This window comes from Diplotaxodon limnothrissa, linkage group LG1 (assembly GCF_057381915.1).
Source record: "Diplotaxodon limnothrissa isolate DT_005_m linkage group LG1, D_limnothrissa_male_GT1.1, whole genome shotgun sequence".
NCBI lineage: Eukaryota > Metazoa > Chordata > Actinopteri > Cichliformes > Cichlidae > Diplotaxodon > Diplotaxodon limnothrissa.
Window position 1 is genome coordinate 15,287,432 of NC_140596.1, and position 15,128 is coordinate 15,302,559.

The 15,128-nt window shown below is 42.8% G+C and overlaps 1 protein-coding gene across 1 annotated transcript; it reads right to left on the bottom strand.

Annotated features, from left to right (window-relative positions):
* Positions 1–1,937: 1,937 nt before the first annotated feature.
* On the bottom strand, positions 1,938–14,020 carry kif28 (kinesin family member 28). Its single transcript, XM_085351181.1, has 27 exons — positions 13,946–14,020; positions 13,403–13,594; positions 13,210–13,260; positions 12,977–13,129; positions 12,851–12,886; positions 12,636–12,755; positions 12,182–12,289; positions 11,920–12,074; positions 11,732–11,843; positions 11,586–11,653; positions 11,290–11,432; positions 11,091–11,212; positions 10,867–10,957; positions 10,627–10,687; positions 10,195–10,318; positions 5,115–5,250; positions 4,902–5,020; positions 4,679–4,786; positions 4,497–4,589; positions 4,161–4,301; positions 3,991–4,061; positions 3,781–3,915; positions 3,382–3,542; positions 3,036–3,130; positions 2,816–2,948; positions 2,549–2,682; positions 1,938–2,120 (listed from the first exon to the last, which is right to left on the bottom strand). The coding sequence occupies exons 1-27, from the start codon at positions 14,018–14,020 to the stop codon at positions 1,938–1,940; spliced, it is 3,120 nt and encodes a 1,039-aa protein (XP_085207307.1).
* Positions 14,021–15,128: the final 1,108 nt, after the last annotated feature.

The window sequence follows — 15,128 nt, forward strand, 5'->3', positions numbered from 1 at the left end:
AGAAAGCTGATTGACGTTAGGTAAGAACAAAATCTGTGCATTCAAACCCCATGACTGCACAGATAGGACTGTAATTTTAAATGGAAACAGATAGCATGGGTTTCCTTTAGGAAGGAAGTGGATTTTTTTTTTAAATGCAATAATCACCAATGTACTATATAAACACCAAAACTGCTCCTGTACATGCTCTGTGATCATCTGTAGTCCTGTTCCTCAGGCTCAAACTTGCCCAAAGAGGTGCAGACAACTGACAGTCCAACATTAGAAAAAGAAATGTTCAGTCATTGTGCTTCTTGTTCTCTGACATTTATTTTCTACTCTGAGCAAAAAGAAATGAATATTGTTTCATGTTCATGCAGCTCCGTTTGGTCCCTAATCCTAGAAACCTGATTAACCTACCTCACCTGGACCCTCAGCTTTCTCTGTAACTGTACATTCATGTTACTGGGTGCTGTTTTTGGAAAGGAAGATACTGATCCTAAACCTAACATGATCAGTTCTGATAAAAAATAACATGTGGTGCTTATTTGTGAAGAATCTAATCTCTCCTCGCAGTAGAATATCTGTAACTGTCTGTCTATCCCACAGTCTACCTCTTCAGTTGAAGCCAGGCTTATCCTCTGCCTTTCGCCGTTGCCTCGCTCCTCTCATCTCTGTCTTGTTTTAAATTTCTCATGAGCAGCTATGTGCTGTCAGCTTGTCTGCCTGCATATTTCTTGTACATAGATTTTTTTTTTTTATAAATTCTGTACTGTGTGATGACTAATCTGCCTCACATCTGCCTCCTCCTGTAAATGTGCCCACGCTAATCTTTTTTTGGACCTACAGCAACTGTCTGTACTCTTACAAGTCGTGACTGCTTACAAACATCAACCGTTGTGCTTTTTACCTCCAAATTAGACGTTGCAGTGAGAGACGCTGTCGTAAATATGTCATAAACTCAACATAAGGAGAGACGATCTCGCTCAGCTGTTTGACGTCTTTTTCTTGTTCACTTACGTTAACATTAATCCCCCCACAGTGAGACACGAGGAAGATTTCTGTCATCCAGTGATACAGCTTCAAAGTGAACTACATTAGCTTGAAAACACAATGGATTTTTAATGATGCTTAAAAAAAATGTGTACCGGTAAGAATTTTGTGAATTTTGAAACTTGAGCTGTCTTTGCCTTTTAATTTATTTGCAGTTTGGAACTGTAACGATGTCTTATACATGCAGTCTAATAAACTTTTTTTAAACAGACTTCACTTGTAGTTACTCTTAATAGTAGACTTGCATATACATTGTTGTTAACCAAGCGTACTAAAAGAATAATCCACCGGAATAAACTTCATTTTACAGACAAAAAGTAAGAAGGAAGTATTACAGAAAATATGGTGAATACTTTTATGTATAAACTGTGTTGAACATGGTCCACTGTGCATGTAGTGTTCATTAATGGGAACTAATTCTAATCTGTTAGGCCTCATTTCTAACCCCATGCTCTCATTCTTAAACTCCATTAGAGTAGCTTTTCATGATTTCTATTTCAAAACAGCCCCTTTTGATTTCACTGAGCGTTTGTAGCCCCTCAGTCAATTTGACTGTTAAAACAAGTGAGTGGAGCTGCTGTGCCTCAGATATTAGATATTCGGGATATCTGCTCTCGGTGACATCCTTCAGAGCTAAGAGTAGAAAGGCTTTTGGCTCTCAGGTACCTCATTATCTCAATGGCTTTTCCAGCTTTAACACAAGCATGTACCATTTGAAAAGTGTATATGACAGAAAATGAGGAACATCATAACAGATCCCCGTCATGTTTATTTACCCAAACAAAGAATTTAGTTTGTAAGAACCTGGTTCTGCTCATTTCATACCCTCAACCGGAATATCTGCAGAGTTGCGAAATTAAAGTGTCAACATAAATGTATACTTTCCTAAAAAATAAAAACCCTGGTCAAGACCAGATTCCTGATCGTTCTCGTTTCCGGCGGACGATGGCGGCCACATCTTGTTTGAGCGTAGAGACGTTCTGTTCCAGCTGCTCCGAGAAGTCTCTCAGCAAATGACTCTGCTCATCCACAAACAGTCTGAGCCCCAGCAGGTCTGACTCCTCCTGGAAAGCACGCACATTAACATCCTGCATGATGTGCAAACAGGAGTGTTATATCCATGGGCAGGATTCAATCTGTTCAAGTGCAATTTATCAGACGTTTTGGTAAATTGCTATGACATCAGCTCCAGTTCTCGGAACCATATTCCTAATGTTTAAAGTCAATAATTCTTTTGGCCAGACCTTAAACAGTTTTCACAACAATAACACTTGCAGATCCTTCACAGTGCTTCAGTTATCATGCATCTATTGGAGGCATAAGCCAAATAACTACAGCACAGATGTAATTTTCTAAACGCAGCAGCTCAAAATTGTTCACTCTTGGAGCTAATAATGTGATGAAACAGGTCAATATTTCATTCTGTGCGGATTCACTATATTAAGGATTTTAAGCATGTCCACATTGTAGTAACACTAACTCATGCTAAGACAGAAGATAACACGTGAATACGTACGCTGGGCCTGTGTCTGCGCAGGCGCTGCAGCTGACCTCTTACTGAAGTCATGCTGTGATAGAAAACCTTCAGAGCGCGGGCAAACTCTGCATCACAGCTGGGACGCACCGAGCGACTACGCGCACCCTCGCCACCTAAAACCAGAAGAGAGAAATGTGTGTGTGTGTGTTTCTGAAAGAGCAAGTCAAAAGCTTCCAAAGTCATATGTGTGGTAGTTTTTTCAGTTCTTTGGAATAGAAACCACAAACTCGTGTATGTTTTTGTTACCATTCCTGGCTGTGTTGAGTTGTTCCCTCAGATTGTGATTCTCTTTCCTCAGTGATTCATTAACACTCTTTAGTTCATCTAAGTCCTGCTGAAGAGCTCTTACTGAACAACTGAGGTCTGAGGGGTCTACAGGCTGTGATAAAACACACACACACTGAATAAATAAGACAATAAATAACTCATGTCAACGTAAACAATTACTCCTAAACGTCTAACTCACTGTGTTTTCTGTTGGACTCGACTCATCAATGATGAAGATGCCATCTGCAGTCATCCGCACACCTTCCAGTGAAGACTTCAACTGAGTGCAGCCCTCTGGGATAGAAAACAAGCACTGAGCAGCAATCTTTAAAGAAACTTTCTATTTCAGCTGTGGCTTTTCTTAAACCTGCATGAGAAATTTAATAATGTGATGTATAATGTACACACGATGAAATTAAAATCCAGTTTAAATGTTTAAATCCCACGCGGTTCATTAAAAAAAAATTAAGCATGTCTTGTTGTTATAATAGCTATCACCGAGTTCACTTACTTCAGGCATAAATAAAAAAAATGTCCATCCTCACCTTGAAGGCCCCAGAGCTCCAGCACCACAGCGCTGCTCTGCAGGAAGTCTAGCAGACGCTGGGAGGTGTGGAGGGAGGCAAAGTGGACTCTGTGATCCAGCAGAGGATTCACGTTGTGCCAAACAGCTGGAGTGTACAGAGGCTGGCTGCAGTCAAATAACCTGAAACTAACAGAGTAAGGAGATTAAGTAATGTCGGAGAGAAGAAAGCATTTCACAACTCTCTTCTTTTAGAAGACGACACGACTGGAGACTTCACGCTTGAGTCCACGGTACCTTTTCAAAAGCTAAAATTATTAACAGCTTCCTCTATGTGCCAGTAAATATATACCAGGTTTCCATCTCCAAGTTCAATAGGATTTAATGCAGTGTACTCTACACCGAGCCACATGTGCCTTACCCAATTTGAACACCTCGATTGCGGGCCTCTCTGATCCAGCGTAAGCCACAACACTGATCCAGGACCAGCTGGAAGTCTAGTCGTCTACCCAGTATCTCTGATGGGTCAATCAGGATGTCATCCTCACCCAGAGGGCTGGGAAGTGCGAACATCTAGTTACTGATATACCTGTGCACTGAAGGTTTGTGTGTCTGTGCATGTGTGACATACAGTCCAGTTGAAGAGCAGGGGACCAGCTGTGTTTGTAGAATGCCTTCCTCTGTGCCCTCTGACCCCAACACCTGCAGACCGGGATCATCACCCACTGACTTTATTTAACTGTCATCTGAAAATACTTTTAGATGAAGATGCCAGTGTGTATGGAGTATATCAGTTTGTACCTCTAGCTGCTCTTCCAGAGGGATGCGGAAGGCCAACGATTGGAGCCAAAGGTGGGCAGTGCCCAGGAGAAGAGGCTCAATTGGATCCCAGAATGGGTCTTTATCTCTGGGTAATGTTACTGTTGACAGCCCGGCTACTTCCTAAAAACATAAAAGTCTTAATAATAGAGTTACTGGTCTGGAAAGGTTTATGCTTTAGGAAGTGCTGACCATCCTAACAATATGTGATGTCAATATAGCGAATATGCACATGTTTTATTTAGCTTAAACATCTGCAGAGATGTAAAGGTAAATACAAGCCAACAAACATCAACATTGTTCTTTCAGCTAACATACATTGTCTCCGCTCTGCTCTGCCAAATGCTGCTGGTAAACCTCTTCCATCAGAAACTTGCGGTTAATAAACTTGGCTTTGGACCACATCCAGACCTGCAGAGTGCATGCAAAGATTGTAATCTTTCAAAGTGACGCTGCAGTTTACACAAGTGACAAAACACCCCATACAGGGACAGACCAACCTGCTTGGTTCCCTTGGAGGTGACTCTGACAACGATGTCTTTCTCTAGATCGTGGCCTTTTGAATCTGACAGTGCCAGATTTTTAATCTCCAGCTTGAACTCCACATCCTGCAAACACAATGCAACACATGGCCAGAATCTGATGACGCACAGGAAACCAAAGATATTTGCTTTCTAGGAACACGTTAAATACAGAATTTTTCACCCTGAGGCCGTGCGTTACCTTGCTCAATTCCTGGCTCATCTGGTTGGCCTCAGCCACCATGGGCATCAATTTGATGTAATCAAAGAAGACAGCTAGCAGACTGGGGTCTGTCTGACTCGATCCAGCACTGGACTCACCTAAACACATGCATGTGAATAATATAATGAGTTCAGTGAGTTTCCTTCAAAAAATAAGAGCCCTTCATGTGGAGTTATTCACGCTCCCGCTCACCCAGGTGGATGCCCTCAGCTGCAGCCAGTTCAGACTGGAAGTAATCGTAATCATAGCGACTCCAGTCATCCCCGCATCTCTCTGATGGATAACCAATGAACAGGTAGGTGCAGTTGGAACCCAGAATGAGGCGATCCTGATAAAAATAGAAAATAAAAAAAATTTATATTTATATATATATATATATATATATATATATATATATATATATATATATATATATATATATGGGTGCAACGATACACAAAATTCACGGTTCGGTTCGATATTTTTTCGATACAAAAAAAATGTTCATGCCTTTTTAATTTGTCATTTATTAAAATTATAAATATATATTTTAACTCAAAAGTACAGTTTTTAAATTTAATGTTGCTGAAACAAAAGTAATTAAAAAAATAAATATCTCTCAGGGCTCTCAAAATTTCAAAATCCCTGGTAGCCCATTGGGCAGGGACTCTTCAGTTTTTGGTAGCCCAAAATTAATGTAAGTAGCCCGAATAAAAAAAGAGAGCAATTTTTTGATTGATGTTTTGTTTCCTTTACAATATTATACATTAAAGCATAATATTGTAAAGGAAACAAAACATTAATCAAAAAATTGTTGAAAAACAAATTACAACATTGTATAAAAATTACAATCATCAACTCAAATACTTGGTTCTAATTGAACATAAATTTCTATGAACTTGTAAGAACTGTGTAGGACATGAATCAGTCTGTGTCAGATCCTGAATTTGAAATTTCCGCTGAAGTCACGGATAAGAGGCAAGTGGAACCAAGATCGAGGCCATTTGCTTTTTGAAGTTTGCAAAGACTGCTAAATTTTGCCAGTGGTAGTTCACTCTTTGCAACATAGTACGCTGTTCTAAACAGATTTTTCAGGTTTATTTTTAGTATGTTATTTGCAATTGGTGTTTGTTCTGGGAAAGATATTGCAGACTGAGCAATAATGCATTTCTTGCATTTCTCATGGGTTCTAATGGGGGCCTTTCTTAAAATGACTGGTCCCAGTAACAAAGGCGCTTGTCGACTCAGAAATCGAGAGAAAACCAACAACACACCCGGCAGAACATTATGTTATTTACACGGGTGCACATAAGTGCTCCGCATGTGCGCATTCGCTGTCAAAATAAAAGACGCGCACCAGATAAGAAGTTGCAACGCGCGTTTGCGTCCATATAAAAAGCACTGTTTTTGTCCGCTAGAGTGGGATTTTCACGGCACATTCCGCACCACATCTCTGTGCGTTCATCATTTGTTTGAAGCCAGCTCACCTCCTGCAACCACTTTTCCGAGAATACGCGCTTCTTTTGTGGTTCGGACTCCTTCTGACATTTGTTTGGAGGTGGAGGAACACCAAAGTAATTGCTTAAAGGAGCTTCTTCGACATCTTTAAGAGTTTTAAACAAATGTCTGTCCTCCTCCAGAAAATCTTATGTCTGCAAACACGCGTTGCAACTTCATATCTTGTGTGCGTTTTTTTTTTTTTTTTTTTTTTTTTTACTGCGAATGCGCACCTGCGGACCACTTATGTGCAGCCCCGGTTATATAGCTCGTCATATTGCAGCCACAGAAATTCTTTTGTCCATGAAACCATAAAGCTGCACTTTCTTTTTGCCTTATAGTCTGATTTGTCATAACTTTTCCGTTTTGTGGTAAGCTTTTCTTTGGCTGTCACTTCTTCACCCTGACCTGTCTTATTTGGCTCAGCAGAACTAAAATATAGATCCTGCTGCTTTTACACATACTCACATAACGGTCAGCGATTCTCTGCGCGATCAACCTCTCATATGTTTAAGCTTGCTGCGGGAGATTTCACTTGTCATGTTTGCATAGTAAGCTAACGATTGATAAGACGATGTCAGAGGAATTGGTGCGCAAATTATCATCACTCACAGATCAGTGCTGTCGCTCTCTATACACAGTTCACGGGATTGCAAAGTGAAAGCAAAAAACAAGCGCAAATTCAAACGCGATTTCAATATGTCACATATTGACAGTGGCTCACCGATGCCAATGACATAATTACCCAGCTACATTTCTGAAAGAATGCAAAAGCATTGACATATATTTTTCCTACAATAGCCCGACGGGCAGGGCAGAGATAGATTTTGGTAGCCCGACTGGCAAAATCGCTAGCCCCGGGACGTCGGGCTAGTGATTTTGCAAGCCCTGTATCTGATTGAGGAATCACTCATCTTTGGAAAAGAGAGTTTATTACAGAGAAATGGCTCTTTCTAAAATAAAAGCAATACTATACGCTTCTTCTGGGCTATATTCTCAGCAGCATATTGTAGCGGGTCAGGGCTGTTCAGGGTTCTGTTTGTACAGTTATGTTTTGTTTATGTTGCCATAGTGACGGGTGACGCCCTCTCGCTGCGACGGTGTGTCCTTCCGGGGTCAGAGGGCGCCCTGTGTGTTGTTGTTGTTGTTGCTATGCGGTTGCCGCTGAGCAGTTAGCTAGCGGCAGTGTTCTTCTGCAGATGTCAATAAACGGCTGTGCTCCCTGGCTAGCTCACGGGAAGCAAGACCAAAGACACCTCCGTCTCCTCCTTGTCTGAGCTCACCACACTGGTGTCAGAAGTGGGATGATGGTGGCACCCCATGTTCTGACCCGAGTGACTTTTCCAGAAGGCACCTGGACATTTGCAGGACTTTGTGTGGGGTAATGGGGTCGTCGGGGACGACTGACCCCCGATTGTTCAGTCTGACGTCACTAGCCGTGTCTGGGTCTAAACTCAGCTGCAGGTCCATATATCAAGCGATCACTATGGCATTACTGAGAGTTGAAAAACTGTCTAAAGTCTTTCATCTTTAATAAAATGATCATCGTTCTGCTCTACCAGGTGTAACAATTGAGTTTAACATCCGGGCATCCATGAAAACGGAATTTATGACATTTTTAACGGAGTTAGAAGTTAGCAGGGAGTTAGCTCGCTAGCTTCTATCTAAATACAATATAGCATGTCCTGACTGCGGGGTTTTGGAAACAAATTAAAACGTACAGCTCTGCTATCACTTCCAGCATAAATGAAGACAGAAAACTAAACAGCAGTGACGTTTGTAGGGTTACTGAAGTTTGGCTAGCTGGTATATAATGATGTGCTACGTGACCGCTTGCGACACAGCTATGTTAGCATAATATAAACAAGCTAACTTTTTTTCCACTCGATAAAAGTTAACGTGAGTGTTCTCGGTGGTCAGGAACAAATGTAATCGCATGGCAGGATGCTGTAAAAGGACCAAACTTCAGCCAGGAGAACAACTGAGATAATCCATCCACAATACGAGGTTAGTCATTCATATACTGCTGCATGGGCTGGGCTGTAGTTACATCCTAAGGTTTTAAAAACTGAGCTTAAATAAATGATTAGTGGTAATAAAAGCCGAGGGAGGTCAACAGGGATCACTGACTGTTTTAGGAGCTTTTTGAGATCAAATAGAAGAAAATGCATAACATTAAACATGTTAACAACACAAAAGTCATATTAAACGCAGACTACTTTAGACCCGGAAGTAGGATTCGTCGCGTCATCACTGAACAACCGGGTAGCTGTTCAGGGTTCTGTTTGTACAATTATGTTTTGTTTATGTTGCCATAGTGACGGGTGACGCCCTCTCGCTGCGACGGTGTGTCCTTCCGGGGTCAGAGGGCGCCCTGTGTGTTGTTGTTGTTGTTGCTGCTATGCGGTTGCTGCGCTGAGCAGTTAGCTAGCGGCAGTGTTCTTCTGCAGATGTCAATAAACGGCTGTGCTCCTTGGCTAGCTCACGGAAAGCAAGACCAAACGACACCTCCGTCTCCTCCTTGTCTGAGCTCGCCACATTGGTGTCAGAAGTGGGATGATGGTGGCACCCCATGTTTTGACCCGAGTGACTTTTCCCCCGCCGGTCGTGACCGGCCGGTGCGCCAAAAGAAGGCACCTGGACATTTGCAGGACTTTGTGTGGGGTAATGGGGTCGTCGGGGACGACTGACCCCTTAGGTGGGGGTTATGTAGCCAGTCAGGGCTGTTCGGGGTTCTGTTTGTTTATGTTGCCATAGTGACGGGTGACGCCCTCTCGCTGCGACGGTGTGTCCTTCCGGGGTCAGAGGGCGCCCTGTGTGTTGTTGCTGTGCGGTTGCCGCGCTGAGCAGTTAGCTAGCGGCAGTGTTCTTCTGCAGATGTCAATAAACGGCTGTGCTCTCTGGCTAGCTCACGGGAAGCAAGACCAAACGACACCTCCGTCTCTTCCTTGTCTGAGCTCGCCACAATATTAAACATATCAGGTCCCCATAAGGAGAATCATGTGCTAACGGCTGTCTAAATGACTCGGGTAAAGTTTGTAGCATGCATGCTTGTTGTTTTTGTCTGCTTCCACTTGTCTTTGCACTAGGATGATGTCGGCGTAAATGTGCAGTCATATTCGTTGTGTTCCCACTAGAGCTGTCAGCGTTAATCTCGTTGAAATGACGTTCACGCCACAACGTGGCAAATCTCCGTTAACGAGCTACCCCTGATCGCCCGTGCGTGGGGCTAGACGGCTAACACGTTAATGAGCTAACTGCACTAACACACTAGTTCCCACCCATGTAATTGAGCATTGCGTGGCACATCCAACATACTGTTTTACTTTAGTCCATGATGCGCTTACCTTCAGGGTCATACGTCACATGAAAACCAAAATAATTCCAAACGCCAGATCTGAATAAGGGTGGGGGAGGTTCAATTTGCCATGTTGCAAGGAGAGCTTAACTTCTGTCTGCTAGCTTGCCCTGCGCTCTTCCTTCTGACTATGCTGTCTACGTTGAACGCTCAGTGGATCTGCGCTCGACAGTGCAGCCTAGGCGGAGTAGTCGAACGCTGATTCACTGAGCGCTCAACACAGACAGCATCGTCAGAAGGAAAGTTGATAAAATAAATTACAAATGTTGTATTGTTCGATACATATGCGTACCGAACCGAAAGCACTGTATCGAACGGTTCAATATCGATACGAGTATCGTTGCTCCCCTAATACATATATATATACATATATAGTGTATACTTTAACAGCATGTCACACAACCACATCATATAATTGAGGTTTGAGTCAAGACCCACCAGGTGCTGCAGCTCTGTTGCCTGGGAAACAGGATTGCCATTTACAATAACCTTTGTTCCTGTCATCGGGGTCAGCGTTACCCTGCGCTGTTCATTCCTGAACACAGCATGACGTTCCTGGATCCTAACGCACATAAAAACAAAAAAGGGGACTGATCCGACTTCTTCCCAGCTCCGTATATTTTTAGTATTGGACTCTGCTGCAGTCTGTTTGCATTATTCACACATCAAGATAATCCTTACTTATGTTATTAATGGATCTCCTCTCATTTTATGGATACCCAGCCTTTAACAGCTTTTGATTGGCTGCCCCTCACAAACAATTTTATGTAAGACAGAAAACTGATGTAAAGAATATTTAGACCCCATCAGTGTATATGCATACAGACGAAAAGACAATTTTCTTATTCTTTGCAATGATGGCAAACTCACCCTAGACCCTTGATACAAATGGACCGTGGGGAGGAGTCACACAGTCCGATGTCCCATTCCCCTAAAGATAAAAAGATTAACATTTCACCAAACATGTTAAAATCTGCGGGACATGTTTGTTACATTAAGCTGTTTAAGCCATTTAACTATCTGGTATTGTCCACCTTTAGTAGCTTCTTCTATCAGGGAGAGAACCATACATCTCGTGGCACAGATACAGAGAGATTCAGATGGACTAACCCTCCTGGATGAAAAGCTTCACCACCCCTGACAGCTGAGCATCCTCGTTGATGTTCAGGATGTAGGGATGCATCTGCATCATCCTCCTCTCCTGCCAGTGAGGACGAGGGAAACAAGAAACATCCATTTAAAGACACTACATACAAAACCTCCATCAAATGCATTTGCAGCCTTTGCTTGTGTGTTTTGCATGTCTGCATCTACGTATGTATCTATGCATGCACCTGTGTGATGTTAGCATACTGTTGCTCCCAATCTTTCAGGGCCTCCTGCACATGCTGCTCCCATAGAGTCTGAATGGCTCTGATCTGAAGCTCATTGTGGGTCAGCAGCTGACGGAGCTCCTCTGAACACACAAAGATACGAGACGACCTGTCAACAGCTCTGAATCCCATTCTGCTGCATTCAAACGCTGATTCTTACTGGTCTCGTCATTCGCCCTGCGTCCCTCCTGGCCCAGACGGCTCAGACGCTGCAACAGTCTGGCGTTCTCTGCCTTTAGTTCTTTAACGAGACGCTCGGTGGGGCTCTCGTTCACCACTGCACGGTTCTGGATACGCTTTGCCCTGAAGAAGTGGAAAAGGTGGAGGGACAAGAAGTTAGGTGTAGAACGACATAAAGGAGAGGCCAAAAAGAACTAAAGTATAAAACGTATATTAAATATGTTACTTATAGAGCAGAAGGGAAATATCCAGAAGACTTTACAGTGCTTATTGTACCTCTCAGCATAGCGCAGCGTGGAGAGAGACTCCTCATAGCAGATATCAGCAGGGCTCAATGTGGCAATCTCAAAAACAAATATATTCAATTTACTTTAAAAGCATCTTCCAATGACTCAACCTCGTATCAAATGAGTGTCCGATACCATAACAGTGCGACTGTTGCCTCCCAGTGCAGACTGCAGCAACTTTGTGAGGGCCGAGTCTCTGTAAGGAATATGGACAACCTTCTTCCCCACCGCAACATCAGCCAGGGAGCTGGAGGAGAGATGAGGGAAGAGTGTCAAAAATACTAAAGTAAATGCAAAGTAAATCAAGTCAAACAGCAGGTCACCTGATGACATTGCCCAGGGTGGTGAGGCTCAGGTTGATGGCCGTGCCCTCTTTGAGCCTATCAGCTTCTGACCCCGATGAACGCTGACGCTCACTGCCAGCCAGGTCCACCAGGTTTATGTTGGACTGCTTCGTGATGCTCTCTTTAGAGAAGATCTGACAGGAATAATATAACTTACATAAATGTAGATTTATACAACATATGTTTGTTCTTGTATTAATTATGTTAACAAATTGGAAAAGTGTGCACAGAACCTCTTTACCTGTTTGAGCTGGAGGATAATGAGCATGTGCGATCGACTGCTGTTGGCGTTCATGTGGGTGGCGGCAGTGGTTCGAGTCCTCGTCCCCTGCTCCATCAACTGCTCCACCTGCAAACACATTTTTCTGAACAAAAATATATTTTTTGGTTTTTAGATTAAACAGCAGCATGTCCCTTTGTATGCTTCGACATCGCCCAGTGTGGTGGGGCTCAGACTGATGGCCGTATCGTCTTTAACTCTGTTAGTTTCTGACTCTGATGAATGCTGATGCTCACTGCCAGACGAGTCCAACAGATTCATGCTGGACTGCTTCGTGAGGCTCTCTTTGAAGAAGATCACAAAGCATTTAATTCCCTAAAAATTCTAATATTAACTGCACATGACTGCAACCTTAGCCTTTGGCTACTGCAGTTGATTGGTTTGGTTTGTATCCTTTTTCCATTCATCTCTCTACCTGAGCTGCAGTCTCGCAGGGGACTGTGCGGAGACCCTCCACATAGAAACCTCGTTGCTGCTCCTCTCTGACTCTGAGCCCGCCCGGAGTCCGAGACGCCCGAGACAGCAAGTCAACCACCTGGACAGAGAGGGGAGGAAAAGGAAGAGTCAGGAAACATAATAGCATCGTAGCATGTATCATATCCAGAGAAACGAATTTGCTCCAAACACCACCTGCTCATTATAGATTTCCAACATACTGAAAAAGACCTGCAGGGACATGAAGAAGAAACACATTTTAGATCATTTACACACTGAATCATTCACAGCATTCTGCATCGTCTTGTGCTTTTCCTTCACCTGACATTGTCTGTTCTCCTGGTTTTCTTTGATGGCTTGAAACAACCGGTCGCAGAGTTTAGGAATCAGGCCTTTGTTAGGCCCATAACCCATCATCGAGTAACTCTTCCCTGAGCCGGTCTGACCGTAGGCTAACAATGTGGCATTATAACCCTGCGCATGTAATTTTAGAACATTTGTTATTAAGAGTTGAGACGTGAGATAGAGAGTATCAGATAAAGACTGAGTGCTACCTGCAGCGCATTTTCCAATATTCCTTCTCCCAAATCTTGGAACACGCTGTCCTGGGAATGGATGATATCTCATGAGATGTAAATTAATTCTTATTAATCTTATAACTCACTTCATATCCATTCAGATTTATTCTGCCCAAACCATCTAGATTTTATCTTGCACAACACACTCCCAGCTCATTTATGACCTGACCTGGTCAGCGTATCTCCCTCCTGGCTCTTCAGGCACATAGATACCCCTGTGGTCTCTTGTGAAACCGCTGTGGGACCAATAGGCATAATCGAAACAGAAAGACCGTCGGTTCTGGGAATCCCGTGGATCCTGGATGGTGATGGAGCTCGAAACCATGGATATGATACAGCGACTGCCCGCATCCCTCTCTCTCTGAGTGAAGGAAGAAAACGAAAGAAGATGAAATGATGGAGAGAGACTAAAAAGAGCTGGGAGAGCAAATGGTTTATAAAAGCATTTATTTTAGATTTCAAGGAAAACGTGAGGGTAAGTGCAAGGGAAGGTAGGAGACACAATAACACACAATTTGAATTTTGAATTTTATATTTACTGTTGTAAATGTTAAAAGAAGCAACAGGATTTATCAGGGTAAATAAAGTATGCAGTATATCAGTGTGGGTCACACCTTAAGAATACAAAATATGAGTATTTAAAAAGCAGACAGCAAAGGCTTACAAAAGAAAAATAAATAGTGGTTATTATAGAAAACATCAGCACACTGACCTTGTTGAACGGTCGGACTCTGACAGCCACTTTGACACAGTCCTTACTGTGCATGTCTGAGACTTTAGCCCTCATGGTGCAGCAGGCGAGTATCGGCACAGGACACGGGCAGACCGACTGATCAGCTCCCTCACTCAGAACAACACAATGCTGTGTCGAGTTACACGGTAACATGAGCGCAGTCGGGGCTGTGTGACAGGAACGCTGGTGTACACTTTAACCTGTTTAACTGAAAACATGGATCGGTTTGCTAAAAGATGGAAGCAATTTTAAGAATGGAAATGAAAACAGAATGGCATTTAAACAGATCCTTGTCTAATGTTATTGATTACTAAAGCACTTCATACAGCTCTAAAAACATAACAGATGTGTAGAAAGTACTGCTACACATTTTATGATCTCCGACTATTCACTAAAGTAATGATCATGAGAGTTGTTATGGGTAGAAATATGCTTTTCTTTCTTTCTTTTTTTTACCCTCTCCTAGCCTCTCTCAGCAAGATGGACCAGAAGAGAAAAGGCTGGTTTCACTTTCACCTCATCTACACTATAAATTATAAAAGAGACACAAAAGCCCTGGGGGAGTACACACAACACACTTACACATGCTTTTATACCAACATCTAAGCCTTCTGTGAGATCAAATTTCACAGCAACAGCTCATGGCAAGTGCCAGTGTAAAGATGCCAAAATCATCCCTTTTTTGTTGTGGTGTTGTGGTGGTGAGGGTGTAAAGCTCGACTGACTTCCAACCTCTGAGGGACCACAGGATGTCGCCTGTGTTATTTTTGTTTTTATTTTTTGCTTTCAGCTCCTGTCAGTAGCTGTCAGCAGTGTAAACTGACATAAACAGGATTTCTGTTTTCTGTGGTTATTTCATTCATGCATTCAAAGACACTTTCCGCAAATTGTCTTTCAAAATAAATTAAATCCAAAATGAGCTGAAGCTATCAGGAGAATGTGAAAAAACCCTTCTGTTGCTTTATCCAAAATGTATATGTGTGTGTTACACTGATACAGACTGAAACTGAAGGGCTGTATCGTAGTGTGTAATACCCATTTCTGCCACAAGATGGTGGAACAAGCCAGGCAAGACGTTTAAAACATGTTCTTGTAAAAATTTGGGGTTGCGGAAGAAGATAGGGATAGTACGGTAGCCCTGAGAGGCCAAACGGACTGCAAC

Excerpts from the sequence above, each read along its gene's own strand:
- kif28 (XM_085351181.1), bottom strand. The coding sequence starts at position 14,020 with ATGAGGGCTAAAGTCTCAGACATGCACAGTAAGGACTGTGTCAAAGTG. Across the intron at positions 13,595-13,945 it reads GAGTCCGACCGTTCAACAAG|AGAGAGAGGGATGCGGGCAG; the intron begins GTCAGTGTGCTG and ends TCCTTCACTCAG. Across the intron at positions 12,887-12,976 it reads AGGAGAACAGACAATGTCAG|GTCTTTTTCAGTATGTTGGA; the intron begins GTGAAGGAAAAG and ends ATGTCCCTGCAG.